Source organism: Mytilus edulis, chromosome 5 (genome assembly GCF_963676685.1).
Source record: "Mytilus edulis chromosome 5, xbMytEdul2.2, whole genome shotgun sequence".
Taxonomy (NCBI): domain Eukaryota; kingdom Metazoa; phylum Mollusca; class Bivalvia; order Mytilida; family Mytilidae; genus Mytilus; species Mytilus edulis.
Genome location: NC_092348.1, coordinates 5,811,694 through 5,825,525, shown reverse-complemented (window position 1 = coordinate 5,825,525; position 13,832 = coordinate 5,811,694). Strand labels below are relative to the sequence as shown.

Below are 13,832 nucleotides of genomic sequence, written 5' to 3'. Positions count from 1 at the left end.
GAGACAAAAAGTTATGAAGAACTAATAGAGCCATTCATTGTTGTCTGTGAATAATGAAATAGAATTGGACCGTGGAAACACTAATCTGTATAAAACAAAGCTAAAGGAATCATTAACACAACAGATGTCTAGTCATAACAATCCGACAACAACAGATATAGTTGCCATTACTATTGACTCTTTAAAAAAGGCAGATAAGCAATCGATACCATCTAGGATCAAAAAGCTAAGTGGGCCAAAAAATTGAGTTGTCGCCAGAGCAAAAAGGCTGCTAAAATCAAGCAAACAAAAACACAGAATTTGGGTTATAAAGGTTCGTCCAAAAGGAAATGACAAATCATACATTGAACGAAAGGAAGCAAAATATAATGCAAGGAAAATCGTCCGCAAAGAAAGAGCCATAGAAAAAGATTTTTTTTACCATCAACTTGAACAAAAACCTTGAAAAAAATTATTTCAAACTTATAAATAGAAATATGGACAAGGAAAATTTAAATACTCCAGTTATTCAGCATGAAAATAAGGAAATAAGCTGTCAGGATAAACAGAAACTTTTGGCAAATTGTTATGAACAGTTATCTACACCTCAAATTTCTAATGAATATGACAAAGAATATCTCAAAACATGTCAGCTTCGTTGTAACATCATTAAAGAACTTACCCAAAACAACAAGGACAGTGGCATTGACTTTAGCGAAGACGAAATCCTAGCTGCCATAAAAAATTTCAATAGTGGTAAAGCAGGAGATAAATATTCCTTATTCTCATAACATCTTAAATTGACAGGCTCAGGAATTATCACCCCGGTATGCAAAAAAAAAAGGAAAAGACAGCAGCCTTTTTTTTTCGAGCGTCACTGATGATTCTTTTGTAGACGAAACGCGCGTCTGGCGTATATGCTAAATTTAGTCCTGGTATCTATGATGAGTTTATTTAGACAGCTATAGAGAAACAGTCTCCTTAATATTAGGGAACACATTTGAAAATGCATTACTGCAATTGTTTTCACCTGTTCCAAGTCAGGAATCTAAGGTTCAGTGGTAGTCGTCTGTTTATGTGGTTCACAAGTGTTTCTCGTTTCTCGTTTTTATAAAGATTAGCCCGTTGGTTTTCCGTTTGAATGGTTTTACACTGGTAATTTTTGGGGCCCTTTGTATTTGCTGTTTGATGTGAGCCAAGGCTCCGTGTTAAAGCCGTACATTGACCTATAATGGTTTACTTTTATAAATTGTTATTTGGATGGAGAGTTGTCTCATTGGCACTCACACCACATCTTCCTATTATATCTATTTGATTTAGTAAAACACGATATTCTCCTAGACAAATTATTGCAAAAGGGACATCCCACTAGACATTTTGGAACCAATTAATGAAATGTATCACGGTCTAACATCAAGAATCAATTGGAAAGGTACCAGTTTTCCCATAAGGCAAGGTGTCCGTCAAGGAGGTATCCTCTCAACTCTTGAATTGGTAAACTTTTATAATAAGTTTATTTAAAGGAGCGATAAGATTACAAGGATCATTTCTAAATTTCAGTGCACGGTTAACAACATTTCCGAAAAAATGAGGATGTGCTATCCCGTTTGAAATAAGTTTTCTACAGGTACAACCAAACTTCAAAACCAAATCTTTTTATCTATGGAAAAATCTAGTAAAGGTTTAAATAATTTATGGTAACGAAATCCCTAGTATAATAATTTACCAGTTATACATAGATTACGTTCGTTAAAATAAAAAACGTCACAACAGACACGGGCATAGCGAAAGAGCTGTGAAATATGAACTCCGTAAGATGATGTCAAAGGAACAGCACCTATTAAAAATGGAAAATTAAAAATATGGAACGGAAAATCGTCCCTTTTGTCGTTAATTTTAGGTTTTATTGAGTTTATAGCTTTGAAGTTATAGCTTTTAGTATTTGATAAGGCAACGGGGTCTTGTGCACTAGAATGGTAAACACATGTTTTTTTCGAAATCAGAAACTTCAATCATGTATTGTTTATTTGAATTATTTTCAGTCTATGGAAGAAGCGAATCGATAAAAACTTTTCTTATATCACATAGCGATATTGTCTAATATCAATTGTAAATATGCAGACATTCCATGCAAAAAATGTTGTTTTCGGCAACGAAAAATTAAGAAAATACTAACTTTAAAACTTATTGTTCAAATACGAACAACAATTGAGTCTAAATATACATTCAGAAGTTAGTTAGAAGCAAACGTTTATGTCCGTGTAAAATTTGAAATGCTTATATACATAAATATACAAAATGCTATTAGTTCTAATATCAATGCGATACTTTTAAAATATCATATCGGTGTTTTTGTTATATCAATAATAGTACTTATTAGTATTAATATTTGACTGCTGTACCCATATTTTGACAATTTTACCTAATATGGCTGTTTTGTTCACGCATCGTTGTAAATATGACAGAATTTGGTGAGACTGTTATACACGTGAGAGGTTAATAGTAGGGTGCCCAATCAACAAATATTATCGATTTGCCTTAACGGAATAACATACGGCTATATTTTATATCATTGGAAAGAGGAGAACAATCCTCATCGAAATAGCGTTGTCGTCGCTGTCTACCGTGGTCACGATTTTTTTAAATCAGGGTCAAAGGTCAGAGCAAAAATTCAAGGAAAATGCACAGTCACATTTAGATAGCTTGATTCTCCTAGATCTATGCGTTTGGAGCAAAATAAAAACAATTAATTTATAGAAAAATATCTTTTGTGTCTACATTTAGAACTTATTTTATATTTTTATCCCCAAAAATGACTTTAGATTGACTTTTTTGCATGTAGGGTGCAAATTTGAAATTTTCAAACAGCTGTTAAATAACAGTGACCTTGACCTATTTCAATTTCTAAATTTATTATTTTTGTATTCAATTCGTTACAAGTAATATCTAAAGACGTTTTTTAGATCTTAACTTTAATCTTTTGTTGAAAACAAAATGTGTTTTTCACGTCTTTTGATAGTAAGGTGTTCGTCAATTTCAAGGTAAATATCAAATTTCTGTTATTCGGTGCGAAATAGTAAATATAAATGATTTGTTCTGAAATTAACGTCGAACTTGATTGAATTTAAAGCTATGTGTATAACTTTGCTTTAAAGAAGTAAAAATCACTGCAAACAGAGAAAAGGAGGGGGGGCAAAAGTTATGAAAACAAAACGTCTATTAGAACAGGTAAAACACCCCTTCTTACATATACTAAATGAGCAACAATTGGCTATAATGTTTATAAGTATTCCAAAAATGTAATAAGGGAGAGGGTTATGTACAGCACCGATGTTTTTACAAACAAATGCAAACAAAAAAGGCGTAAGAAACCAAAGGAACATTAAAAACTTATAAAATGAAAACAAGCAGACAACAGTATTGCTAAAACACACACACACAAAAGATCAAATGCAAATAGAAAATTATGATCGAGGCTAGTATTACCTACTACGTTCTATTGTCTCCTGTAGTTTTAGCCCATCAACCATGCCAAGGTCAGAGAACATATGGCAGGGTTTTTTTTTTGTTTTTTTTTTTTAATTTACATATCTTTCGGAATCCCCATTACAGAAAGATTATTACTATATTTCCAACGATATCAAAATTGATTATATGTTTTATTTATTGTTTAGAAAATATTATGGACTTCTTAATTTTCATTCGATAACTAACAATGATTTATAAGGTACATACAGAAAAATGATATCTTTTGCATCGTCATCTTCGTCGTCATCAATGTTTTTACTGCAACCAGATGAGTATTTACATTTTGACATATGTCATTTGCCTGACATGAGCATACATCTGTACAGGATAGATTTTGTCGAAGCAAATGCAACCCTTTGAAAACACAGATTCCCCCTCACAAGTACAAACTAATCTTGCAGAAATTCGGATGACAGATAGACAAGTCATTTTTCTTTTCCCATTCGAACTGAAGAGGAGAATGCTAGGTTAGTTTTGCTATTTTGGAAGATATCTTTACGTCTGGAGTGAAGCGCTTATTTCATATTGTTTAAAAGTAGATTCACAAGTAGGAAATTTGACAAGGGAGAAATTTTAAATTGTAGCCAATTTTACGCTCAATTTGTTTAAGCACAATGACCTATTTTTAGTTTTGACTTGAGATCATCCAACCTAACAACAAGATCTCGAGCTGCATTAATCGATTCATCGATGTCACAATAAGAAAGGTTTGACAAATCGGTGAAATCATCTGGGTTGTCCTTTAAGACTTATAAACAGTGCGCCTATCGATCCTAAACAGGACCGATTACATTGATTGTATCGCATCATGTAACATCATGTGCGGCTGGTACCATGTTACAGGTGGCAAACCCGATACTTTAACTTGTGTCATGGACAGGTAAATAGCGGAGCAAATCTTGTGTGCAAGCTATATTGCCAGTTTGAAACCATAGCGCATGCAAATCATAAAATACGAATGGACAACAACTGTCATATTCCTGACATGGTACAGACATTTTCAAATGTAGAAAATGGTGGATTGAACCTGGTTTCATAGCGCTAAACCTCTCACTTGTACTTATGAAACCATAAGATAAGAACATCTGTATCTTGTGACTTTTTTACTAATAGCCTACTCTTGATTCCTTTCACACCGAACTCTTTGTCTACATGTATAGCATGTACAATCATGCGAGTATCTACTTCATCGGGCGTACAAAATAATTCTTCAAACCTGAATACTCCGTCTGAGCTGATTTAGGGTCCTTGGAAGTGTTAAATAGAATATGACTTCTTCATGTATTATAGTAACTGTTGATATACCATGATGCTGAACAATCAATTCACCAAGAAATCTGATTAAGGCCTGCTGGTTCTCACTGACCCAAAGAAATTTTATACAGTCAGGAATTTGACGACCTTCTATAAATGCCCTGAAACACTTTACAGACGAACAAGAACTTGATTAAGCTTTAAAATAACTGCAGTTGTGTCTGCTAGTGTAAGATTTATAGCAAGAATGATGGTACAACATTTTGTAATCATCAGTACGAAGATAGTCTAGGTCTGAAGCATCGTGCAATATACTAAAATATACATGATCTTTCCGTCCTCCCATAGCCTCGATAAAGCTTTAGTGTTAATTCCTCGCATATTAATAGGCAATTCAGTAGAAGAACCATGACATATAAGTTATAACACACTTATCCCATTGTATTTCAGTCCTACTTTGCTTAGGGTTTGATTAGCATAGTTTAACAGGACTGTGAATGTGTGCCATATACCGGGTCTGAAACGTGACCGAAGGATTTGTTTTGTATATTACAATTATAACAAAACTATCAATTAAAAGAAAACAATTAAAGTTACAAAAGCCAACAAAATGATATTTCAAGTTACAAAACAACGATCTTCAAACAAACTGGACTATCAAAAACAAACAAATTGGCCATACAACAAGCAAAAAAAAGAAATGAAGTTAGTGACAATTGTCCTAGTTAATGACCTAGTAGTGTAAGCTACAAAACGATTAACGACACGAGAAAAGACGTGTTTGAATCAAGACAAAATTATCACTAAATTTGTGTTTTTAATTGCTATTTTCTTTTCACCGATTAACATTACACGAAATATATTTGGCACACATATGAACCATGTCTTATTGGTGTAATCAGAGTAAAAATCCCGTGAAAGTAACACGTAATAAAATTGCTTTCGTTGAAAATGTAGTTAATTTCAGCTATAAAAATAGACCTACTAAAATCATGAAATACTTATACTTAAATTATATAAATATTTGTTAGCTTTCTTTATATGAATAATTTGATATTTAAGCTAAATGATAAGTACAATTTGAACAAATAAAACAAAGAGGAATACTTTTATTTTTTGTGTTGAATATGACCTGTACTGTACAGTATCTTTGGGTACCATAAGAAACAACGAAATTTTGAAAAACGTGACCACGGCAGCATACGACGACATTCATGATTGGAAAATATAATGATTTTTCAACAGTTTGCATCTAAATTTAGACGTATGTTCTCCGTTAACTTAAACTCGTTTACTAGACGTCTTTTTCGATACTGGGCACCCTACTATAAGCGCTATAGAACCAGGTTCAATCCACCATTTTCAAAATTTGAAAATGCCGGTACCGATGGGGTTTAATAAACAATGTCGTAATCAAATAGCTAGGTATCAAAATTATTGTTCACTTATATAACATTTAACAAATGTTATAATGAACGCACGAAAATAATATATATCTGATATGCTCGCAACGCACGCATGGAAGACTTTCTTTATTGATAACAATGAAACTAGCTTGTGACAAAGATGAATCATACTGTCCTCGTTCAGATTCATTCGGCAAAATCTGACCTGTTCTTTTGAATCTCCTTTTTTATACAAATTAGACCGTTGGTTTTCCTGTTTGAATGGTTTAATACTAGTAATTTGTTGGTTCCTATATAGAGTGGTGTTGGCTGTGAGCCAAGGCTCCGTGTTTCCTTGATCTATAATGGTTTACTTGAAACAAATTATTACTTTGATGGAAAGTTGTTTCATTCGAACTCATGCACCATCTTCTTATATTTATAAATTTTTAAAATTTCCCCTTATAAATAACTGCTTTCCAGTCCTCCAAAAACGTCATTTGGGTGCTGAATCTTTTGTAAAGTGCAATATGAACTAGCATACTTCTAAAGCTTTAACGGTAACGACAGTTATGATGGTACAAGAACGATTACGTTAATAAAAATACCAAATAAACAGCACTGACCGATCTTAATTTATAAATATATAAAAGATATATACACATTTCTAACGTCAACAGACATTTACATCTTATTCATTTATTGTCTTAAATATTTTTTTAGTATTCTTTGAAGAAATGAATTTAGAAAAGCGATACGGATTGTTTTTTTGCACTAAGAAATGTTTGCGTATTTATACGATACGACTAGTCAAAAACGAAAGTCAAATATCTGTGGCACCAATACATCGGAAAGCCCTCACAGTCATCGCGATGTAAAAGAGCCTCCACGCGGCGAGCTGATTATGTTCATAGAGATATCGATTTACCAACTGGAAAAGTCTTTGATATCCAAAAAGAACTGCTTTCCATCTCAATAGTTTTTTTCTATGTTAATAATAAATGCATTTTCTGTTTGACAAGATTTTTGATTTTCGTTGTATCTGAAGTTGTTCAATTCATAGTCTGAGGCTACTCAGTTGGTATCTTCAAAGTTCGGGACATCAGCATATGTACATTTTAATTTGTTTGGAATATTTATTATCCATTTGAATATTCATTGTTATTTGAAGCTGTATTGGATTGAATTGTTTGAATGAATGTATTTTTTGTCTTTTTCGATATTACTCATGTGGATAGGCTATAACAGTGTGACTTCAAGGGCGGATACAGTCGTTTTCAAAAGGGGGTTCCAAACCCAGGATAAAAGGGGGTCCAACCATATGTTCCCATTCAAATGCATTGATCGGACAAAAAAGGGGTTTTTATCATATTTATGGTTGTATTTTACAAAAAACAGAAATTTTTTGTTTGATAATTTTTTTTCAACTTTGCCAAATAAGGGGAGGCAACTCAAATGCAAGGGCAGATAATTCAGATAAGGTACTTTTACACTGGATTGTGTTATGAATTTACCTATTTTAAAATGTAGCAAGAAAACGGTTCCCGTGACCCCATTGTTTCTTTTTCCTAAATGAAAGCATACTATTTAAGTCATCTCCTCATATGTTATCTTAAAATTCTATGGTGTAGATTACGCTTTATTCCTGAAAATTGGGTTTTCCATGCATAATCTATACAAAATTTGTCAATTTTGAACACCGTGTAGCGTTAAAATAAGCCCGGTGACCCATTATTTTTATTATTATTCTTTTAAAAAGCACGATATAAACTACATTTTGGCAAATTATTAAAAAATTCTATGGATTATAATTTAGACACCCCATCTACCTTAACACTTTCAACTATCAATAGGGTCAAGCAACTTTTCGAAATGATAAGTTCATGTAAGCGTTAATTTTGTTACAGATACGAAATTTTAGTGATATTGATCCTCAAACATTAAGCCGGTCATGAACTAAGTTTGTGAATTATGTTTTCGGTTTTCTTGACATGCATTGTGACGTATCATCGTATACATTTTATATTAGAAAACTATAGCATTTATATTAGAAAAGTATCGCATTCATAAATTTTTGATATTAAAAAAACATCGGTATGATATAAGACAAATATCGCATTGATATAATAAAATATAGCAGTATCTTTGACTTATAGGTGATTTTGGCTTAGCAAACAATTGAATTCATCTGAATTGCATTCCACTGAATTTGCTACCTGATATTTATTGAATGTGTACATCTACAAATGATAAATCGTGCATTTATGTTTCATTTATTCAACAATTCAATTTTCTCGTTTAAATACACCTTGCTTGTTATTACATACAATAATTCACGGAAATTATACAGCAGACGTATGTCGTGTTAAATGTCACCCTGTTTTAAGAAAAATTACTAGTCATTACTTTATACCGAAAAATGTGCCTTTCTTCGTACAAATACTGACATTCGTCTGAAATTTCCCACAATGCAACTCGTTAATATAAGACAATATCGCTCGTTGATATAAGAAAAGTTTTTTTTATCGATTCGCTTCTTCCATAGACTGATTTTTAAAGGTTCAACTTTTTCGACAACATGAGAGTGTAGCTGTTTTTCACATTTTATTTACCTGGACAAGTATTGAAATACTGTGAGTAAACTTCAACATCTGAATTCCCAACAATGCATGCGACTGTTAGTTGTCCTTTGCAAACATGTATTTCAAAGGTATGGTCGAGCATAATATTAACCCGGAAAAACTTTCCATTTTTTTCGGAATTTGTTGTTCCAATATAATATTTTTCCTTGAAATAAAGAAAAGGAAATGGTATTATTGTCTAATAATTTAAAAGAGGTACTGTCAATACCCCCTGATTTTGTATTACACCTGACAAGTTGATAAAATATAGTGAAATTTGAATGTTACAAACCAAACATGATAATTATGATTACATTAAGTATATTTACAGTATGCGTTAAATTCATATCAATATTCACTGGTATTAAACTGATAACCGTAACTGGAATTACGACGATCCCGATATATTGCGACGGCAGAAATAGGTAAAATCTTTTTAGTCATTTTCTCAAATTTAGCATGTTTTTGTCAAAAGTTACTCAGCTGCAAGATTGTTCTATACCATTGACACTAAAAGCTGTCTATCTAATAGCATATGATGAAAATATGGTGCTGAATTGATCACGGAAACGCTCTAACATCTTATGACATTTCTTTTTGTGCATATATGATTAATAATTCTTATGTAAACAGCTACATACTAACGGTCTTCAATAGGTATTGGCGGTTTGGTGTATCTTTCAGTCTCGATGGCTAACGGGAGCGAGCCTGCACGAAACAGGGCCATTACAAGAACATTATATATATTTTGTGCAATGCGTCTCATAAGCCAAATGATATGGCTGGGTATTAATTGTTCTATGTATGTTTTAATATTGTTGTTTAAAGTGCCAGTCTGCCTAAGAATCAGGCAGTGGTGAAAACATGACCAAAAAAACCCACCCTATTTGACATTGATTTCAGTTCATAATATGTAGTTATGCACAAAAATAACATTCATTTCCATTTTCTGTTCTGGTAATAGAAGATACAATTTGGTTGAAATGCACTAGAAATTAACGAATAAGGGGAGACAACTCTTTAATTTGCTATCATTCTAACCAATTTTCTAACAAAGTTATTTGATATTACCAGACACACACAAACAAAAGACTAATACTTTTTAACTCAGGATAATGGTTAGTATTAAATAGCATGATTAACTCGGTGGGTTTTTTCTAATCATGTTTTAATTTTTACCTAAATTGCCCGATTCTTACAAAGACTGGCACTTTAAAATATGTATGTCAATCAATAAGTGACACAATAATATAATAGAGTTTTTATTTCTTATAAAATATGAAAAAAAACCATGAAAAAATAATAAGATTTACATATTTAATTTTTCACATAGAAGGTACAATTGAAGTATCATCAAACCTTGAATATAATATGAATTCATAAGATTTAGATGCATGATTTTATTAACTAGTTTTTATTGGCTTTGAACTAGCTGTCAGTGACTGCGAGTACTCTAAGATCTGTACTGAGTGTCTTTGTTGTGGGTATTCATAAGTAGCCTTTCACGTGTACTCTGTGTTCTGTTAAATGTATTTCTGTTTGTACCCATGCATCTGATTAGATAAGCCTTTTTCAACTGGTTTTTTTTTCTAAGGAACATTTAATTTTACTTCATCAGATAATGTGGGACAATCAAAACTTTTCATGTGGGACAATCAGAACTCTTAAATCTTAAAAGGTGGGACAATCGGGTATAAACCAACACCAATACAAGATCAACTGTTCAATCCGATAATGCAATTAAGTTACTGATGGAAAATTTTGTTCAATTCGCGCATAAATTCAGTATAAACGTTCAGTTAGTAGCACCCCTATTTCCCTTTTTCAAAACATGTGGACCCATTCCAGAATATAAACAGAACTAATGTCAAATGAGGCTTTTATAGAGCACGGGGGCGGGGTGGTGCCATCCCTGGCGTGCTTCTGGAATCTAAAATAAACATACCCGTCCATTTATTGCCGAAGACCAAAAATCTGATCAATGTTATAACTTACATATCATATAGGAAGTAACCCACAGCCACCCTGTAGTATAGGGAATATTGGATAGGGGAGGTCAATTTGCCCTTTTTATTGATTATGTCGATTGGAAATATGGTTATGCATATTTTTATAAATCGAGATATATATCAGTTTTGTCCTAGATATTAACCTGTAAGTTTTTTGGGTTAATGTCATCGTTTCACTGGACATTCCTGTTTTTACACACAAAATACCATTGAAAAACTGGAAGACACATTTATTTTTTTTTTCAGTTACTATTATCCCATAAAGAAATTACGATTATCAAACAAGAAAAAAGCCATTGAATTACGATTATCATCCTGAATTTTCCAACGGGAATTTTCTAAGCGCTTAGACAGTGCACCGTAACGATTCAAATATGATGTAATGGTTTAGAAAACCTTGCAGTTGAGTGACTATTGACAAAAACATGCTACATTTGAGAAAAATGACTGAAAAGATTTTACCCATTTCTGCCGTCGCCATCGGTTATCAGTTTAACACTAGTGAATATTTAAATGGCCCTGTTCTGAGAAGCGACATTGTGTTACATGTTGTTGTTTTTTTGTGTTTTTTTTTTGCACTTTTGGAAAATTAACACTTATTAGATAATTTGACAAAATAATACAAATCGACAAATAAATCATTTTTTGAAACTTAAGTTTAGTTAACAGAAAAGACGAGTGCAGACAAGATATGTGTGTATTACCTGAAATTTTATTTTACATTTCGGTTCCGGATAAACTTTCATCATGGAAACATCAACAACCAAGTGTCCTTTACGCAGAGTTGCAGCACGAGATGTTGAGGCTCTCGTGGGGTGCACTAAAAAAGATACATTTATTTCACTAGACCAGGTCATTCGAAATTTTCTTATTCAAAACGCTTGAAATATAAAACATTTATATAGAAGTACTTATTTCCTGTTATATGTAATACATTTCTAATTATCTGAAAAGTAACAAAAATGATATAATTTGCGTCTTTTGCGCCTGTTATTGTAAGATCGTATAAATAGGACCAAAACAGAACAATAAGATGAAAGTACCAACAATTGAATGGGAAAAGGAAAAAACGACCCATTCCCCAAACGCGTGTCTTTTCACTTACGGAAAAAATGGTTATCAAAGGTACCAGGATTATAATCTAATACGTCAGACATGCGTTTCGTCTGTGAACTCATCAGTGACGCTCAGATCAAAATAGTTATAAAGCCAAAAAAGTACAAAAAGCCGTTTTATGAGTCGCTTCTAGCGAAGGCAAGAGAACTGATAGACGGATATGTCGTAGATGATGTTATAAAAACGTGATGACAAATATTTCGGTCGAACAAATATCCTTCGTCAATGTCAATAATTTTACAATACTATAAAGAGCCTAATATCGACGGCACACATCAGCGTAAAGCACCGACGTAAGCCCGGCGTGTTCAAAAACCATGTACGTTGCCAATAGGCTAGTAAATTTGGACGCATTCAACTTGTCAATCACATGTGTATCGTGTGCGCAACGATGTTTTACCGTGTTTAGGGCGTACGAGAAGCGTAGATAAGCGTTTCTCAAATGCTTCGTCTATTTATCCCTTTCTGCACACAATGTATAAAAAATGTAATCTACGTGTGGTTTATTTGATCTCAGTGGATAAATATCATATCAAACTCGATGTAGTGGTATAATCTATATTTATTGGGTGTTCAAGTAACATATGTTGGCGTATGTCTGGCGTTTATCTTACGTAGATGAACTTCACGCTATGGAGGAAAAACGTCCCTTGATCATATTTGAGACGCGTCCCTGTAGTACTCGGAACAATTATCAGTGCTTTCGGCGTGTCTGGGACATGTAATTATGGGGTGTTTGGGTAGCACTCCACAGATAGGTGTGAAGTTTGCATTTTGGCCACTGTGGATTTTTCAAATATGAGAGCTTGTTGATTTTTGGATAGTTGAGGATTAATATAGCCTTCAAATTAGGTTTATGGGAATATCAAGAGCGTGTGGTTTAAGTATTATGCTCTGTTTTCTGTATGGCAGTCCGGTTTTTTTTATATCCATACCAGAAATCGATCAGGCAATTATTGTAAAGTTTTTTTTCCAACTTTTTGTCGCACGAACTTTGTGATTAAATTTACGAAAAAAATGAGTCGATAGACACTCAATTTTTATTAGATCATTTAATGTTGGTAGATTACTGTTTATTTTTTTTAGAAAAGGTATCACTCAAGGGCATTGCAGTTCTAGTTTCAATCAAATTTTGGGGAATATGCGACATTTCCTTGTCCCTTTTTAGCTCACAGAGGCCCGAAGTGCCCCATGTGAGCTTATACCATCACTTGGCGTCCGTCGTCTGTCGTCAGCGGCGGCGGCTGTGTACTCTGTCGTCGTCTGTTGTCGTAAACTATATAACAAATCTTCTCCTCTGAAACTACTGGGCCAAATACCTTCAAGCTTTAACTTAATGTTTTTTAGGGTAACTAGTTTATAAATTGTATCCGGAGTTTTGATCCATCGACAAACATGGTGGCTAAAATAGAACATTGTGGTCAAATGCAGTTTTAGGCTTATATCTCAAAAACTAAAGCTTTTAGAGCAAATCTGACATGGGGTGACTTTGTTCAATTGGTCAGATCTATCAGCCCTAAAATTCAGATGAATCGAACAACCCATTGTTGGGCTGCTGCCACTAAATTGGTAGTTTTAAGGAAATTTTGCAGTTTTTGGTTATTATCTTGAAGAAACATAGACATTATGGCTAAAATGGAACATATGGGTTAAATTGCATTTATTTGCTTTGAAGAAAATATGATAGATACAATGAACATTTTCAAGGCATTTTTAAGCCACTCATAAAAATATTGAAAAGCTAAAATAATCATTGATGAAAGATTTAAGTAAAAATATATAAGATGAGCAATTAAGGCTCTTGAAAGCCTCTTGTTACAATATGTTATGGTAAATATATGCAGAATAATGCCATGGATACACAAAAAAAGGGATTATTTTAAACCATTTTAACATCTAAAAATCACAGATATATGCCACTATAAATACCAGAGCAAGTT

The 13,832-nt window shown here is 33.0% G+C and overlaps 1 protein-coding gene across 1 annotated transcript in view; it reads right to left on the bottom strand.

Moving 5' to 3' along the window:
- LOC139522672 (uncharacterized) overlaps window positions 1–13,832 on the bottom strand; it is a 74,319-nt gene that overhangs the window by 15,511 nt on the left and 44,976 nt on the right. The window contains exons 5-6 of the mRNA XM_071316140.1: window positions 11,481–11,596; window positions 8,759–8,933 (exon numbers count right to left, since the gene is read on the bottom strand). Coding sequence (XP_071172241.1) covers window positions 8,759–8,933; window positions 11,481–11,596 — 291 coding nt within the window. The remainder of the gene's footprint in view (window positions 1–8,758; window positions 8,934–11,480; window positions 11,597–13,832) is intronic.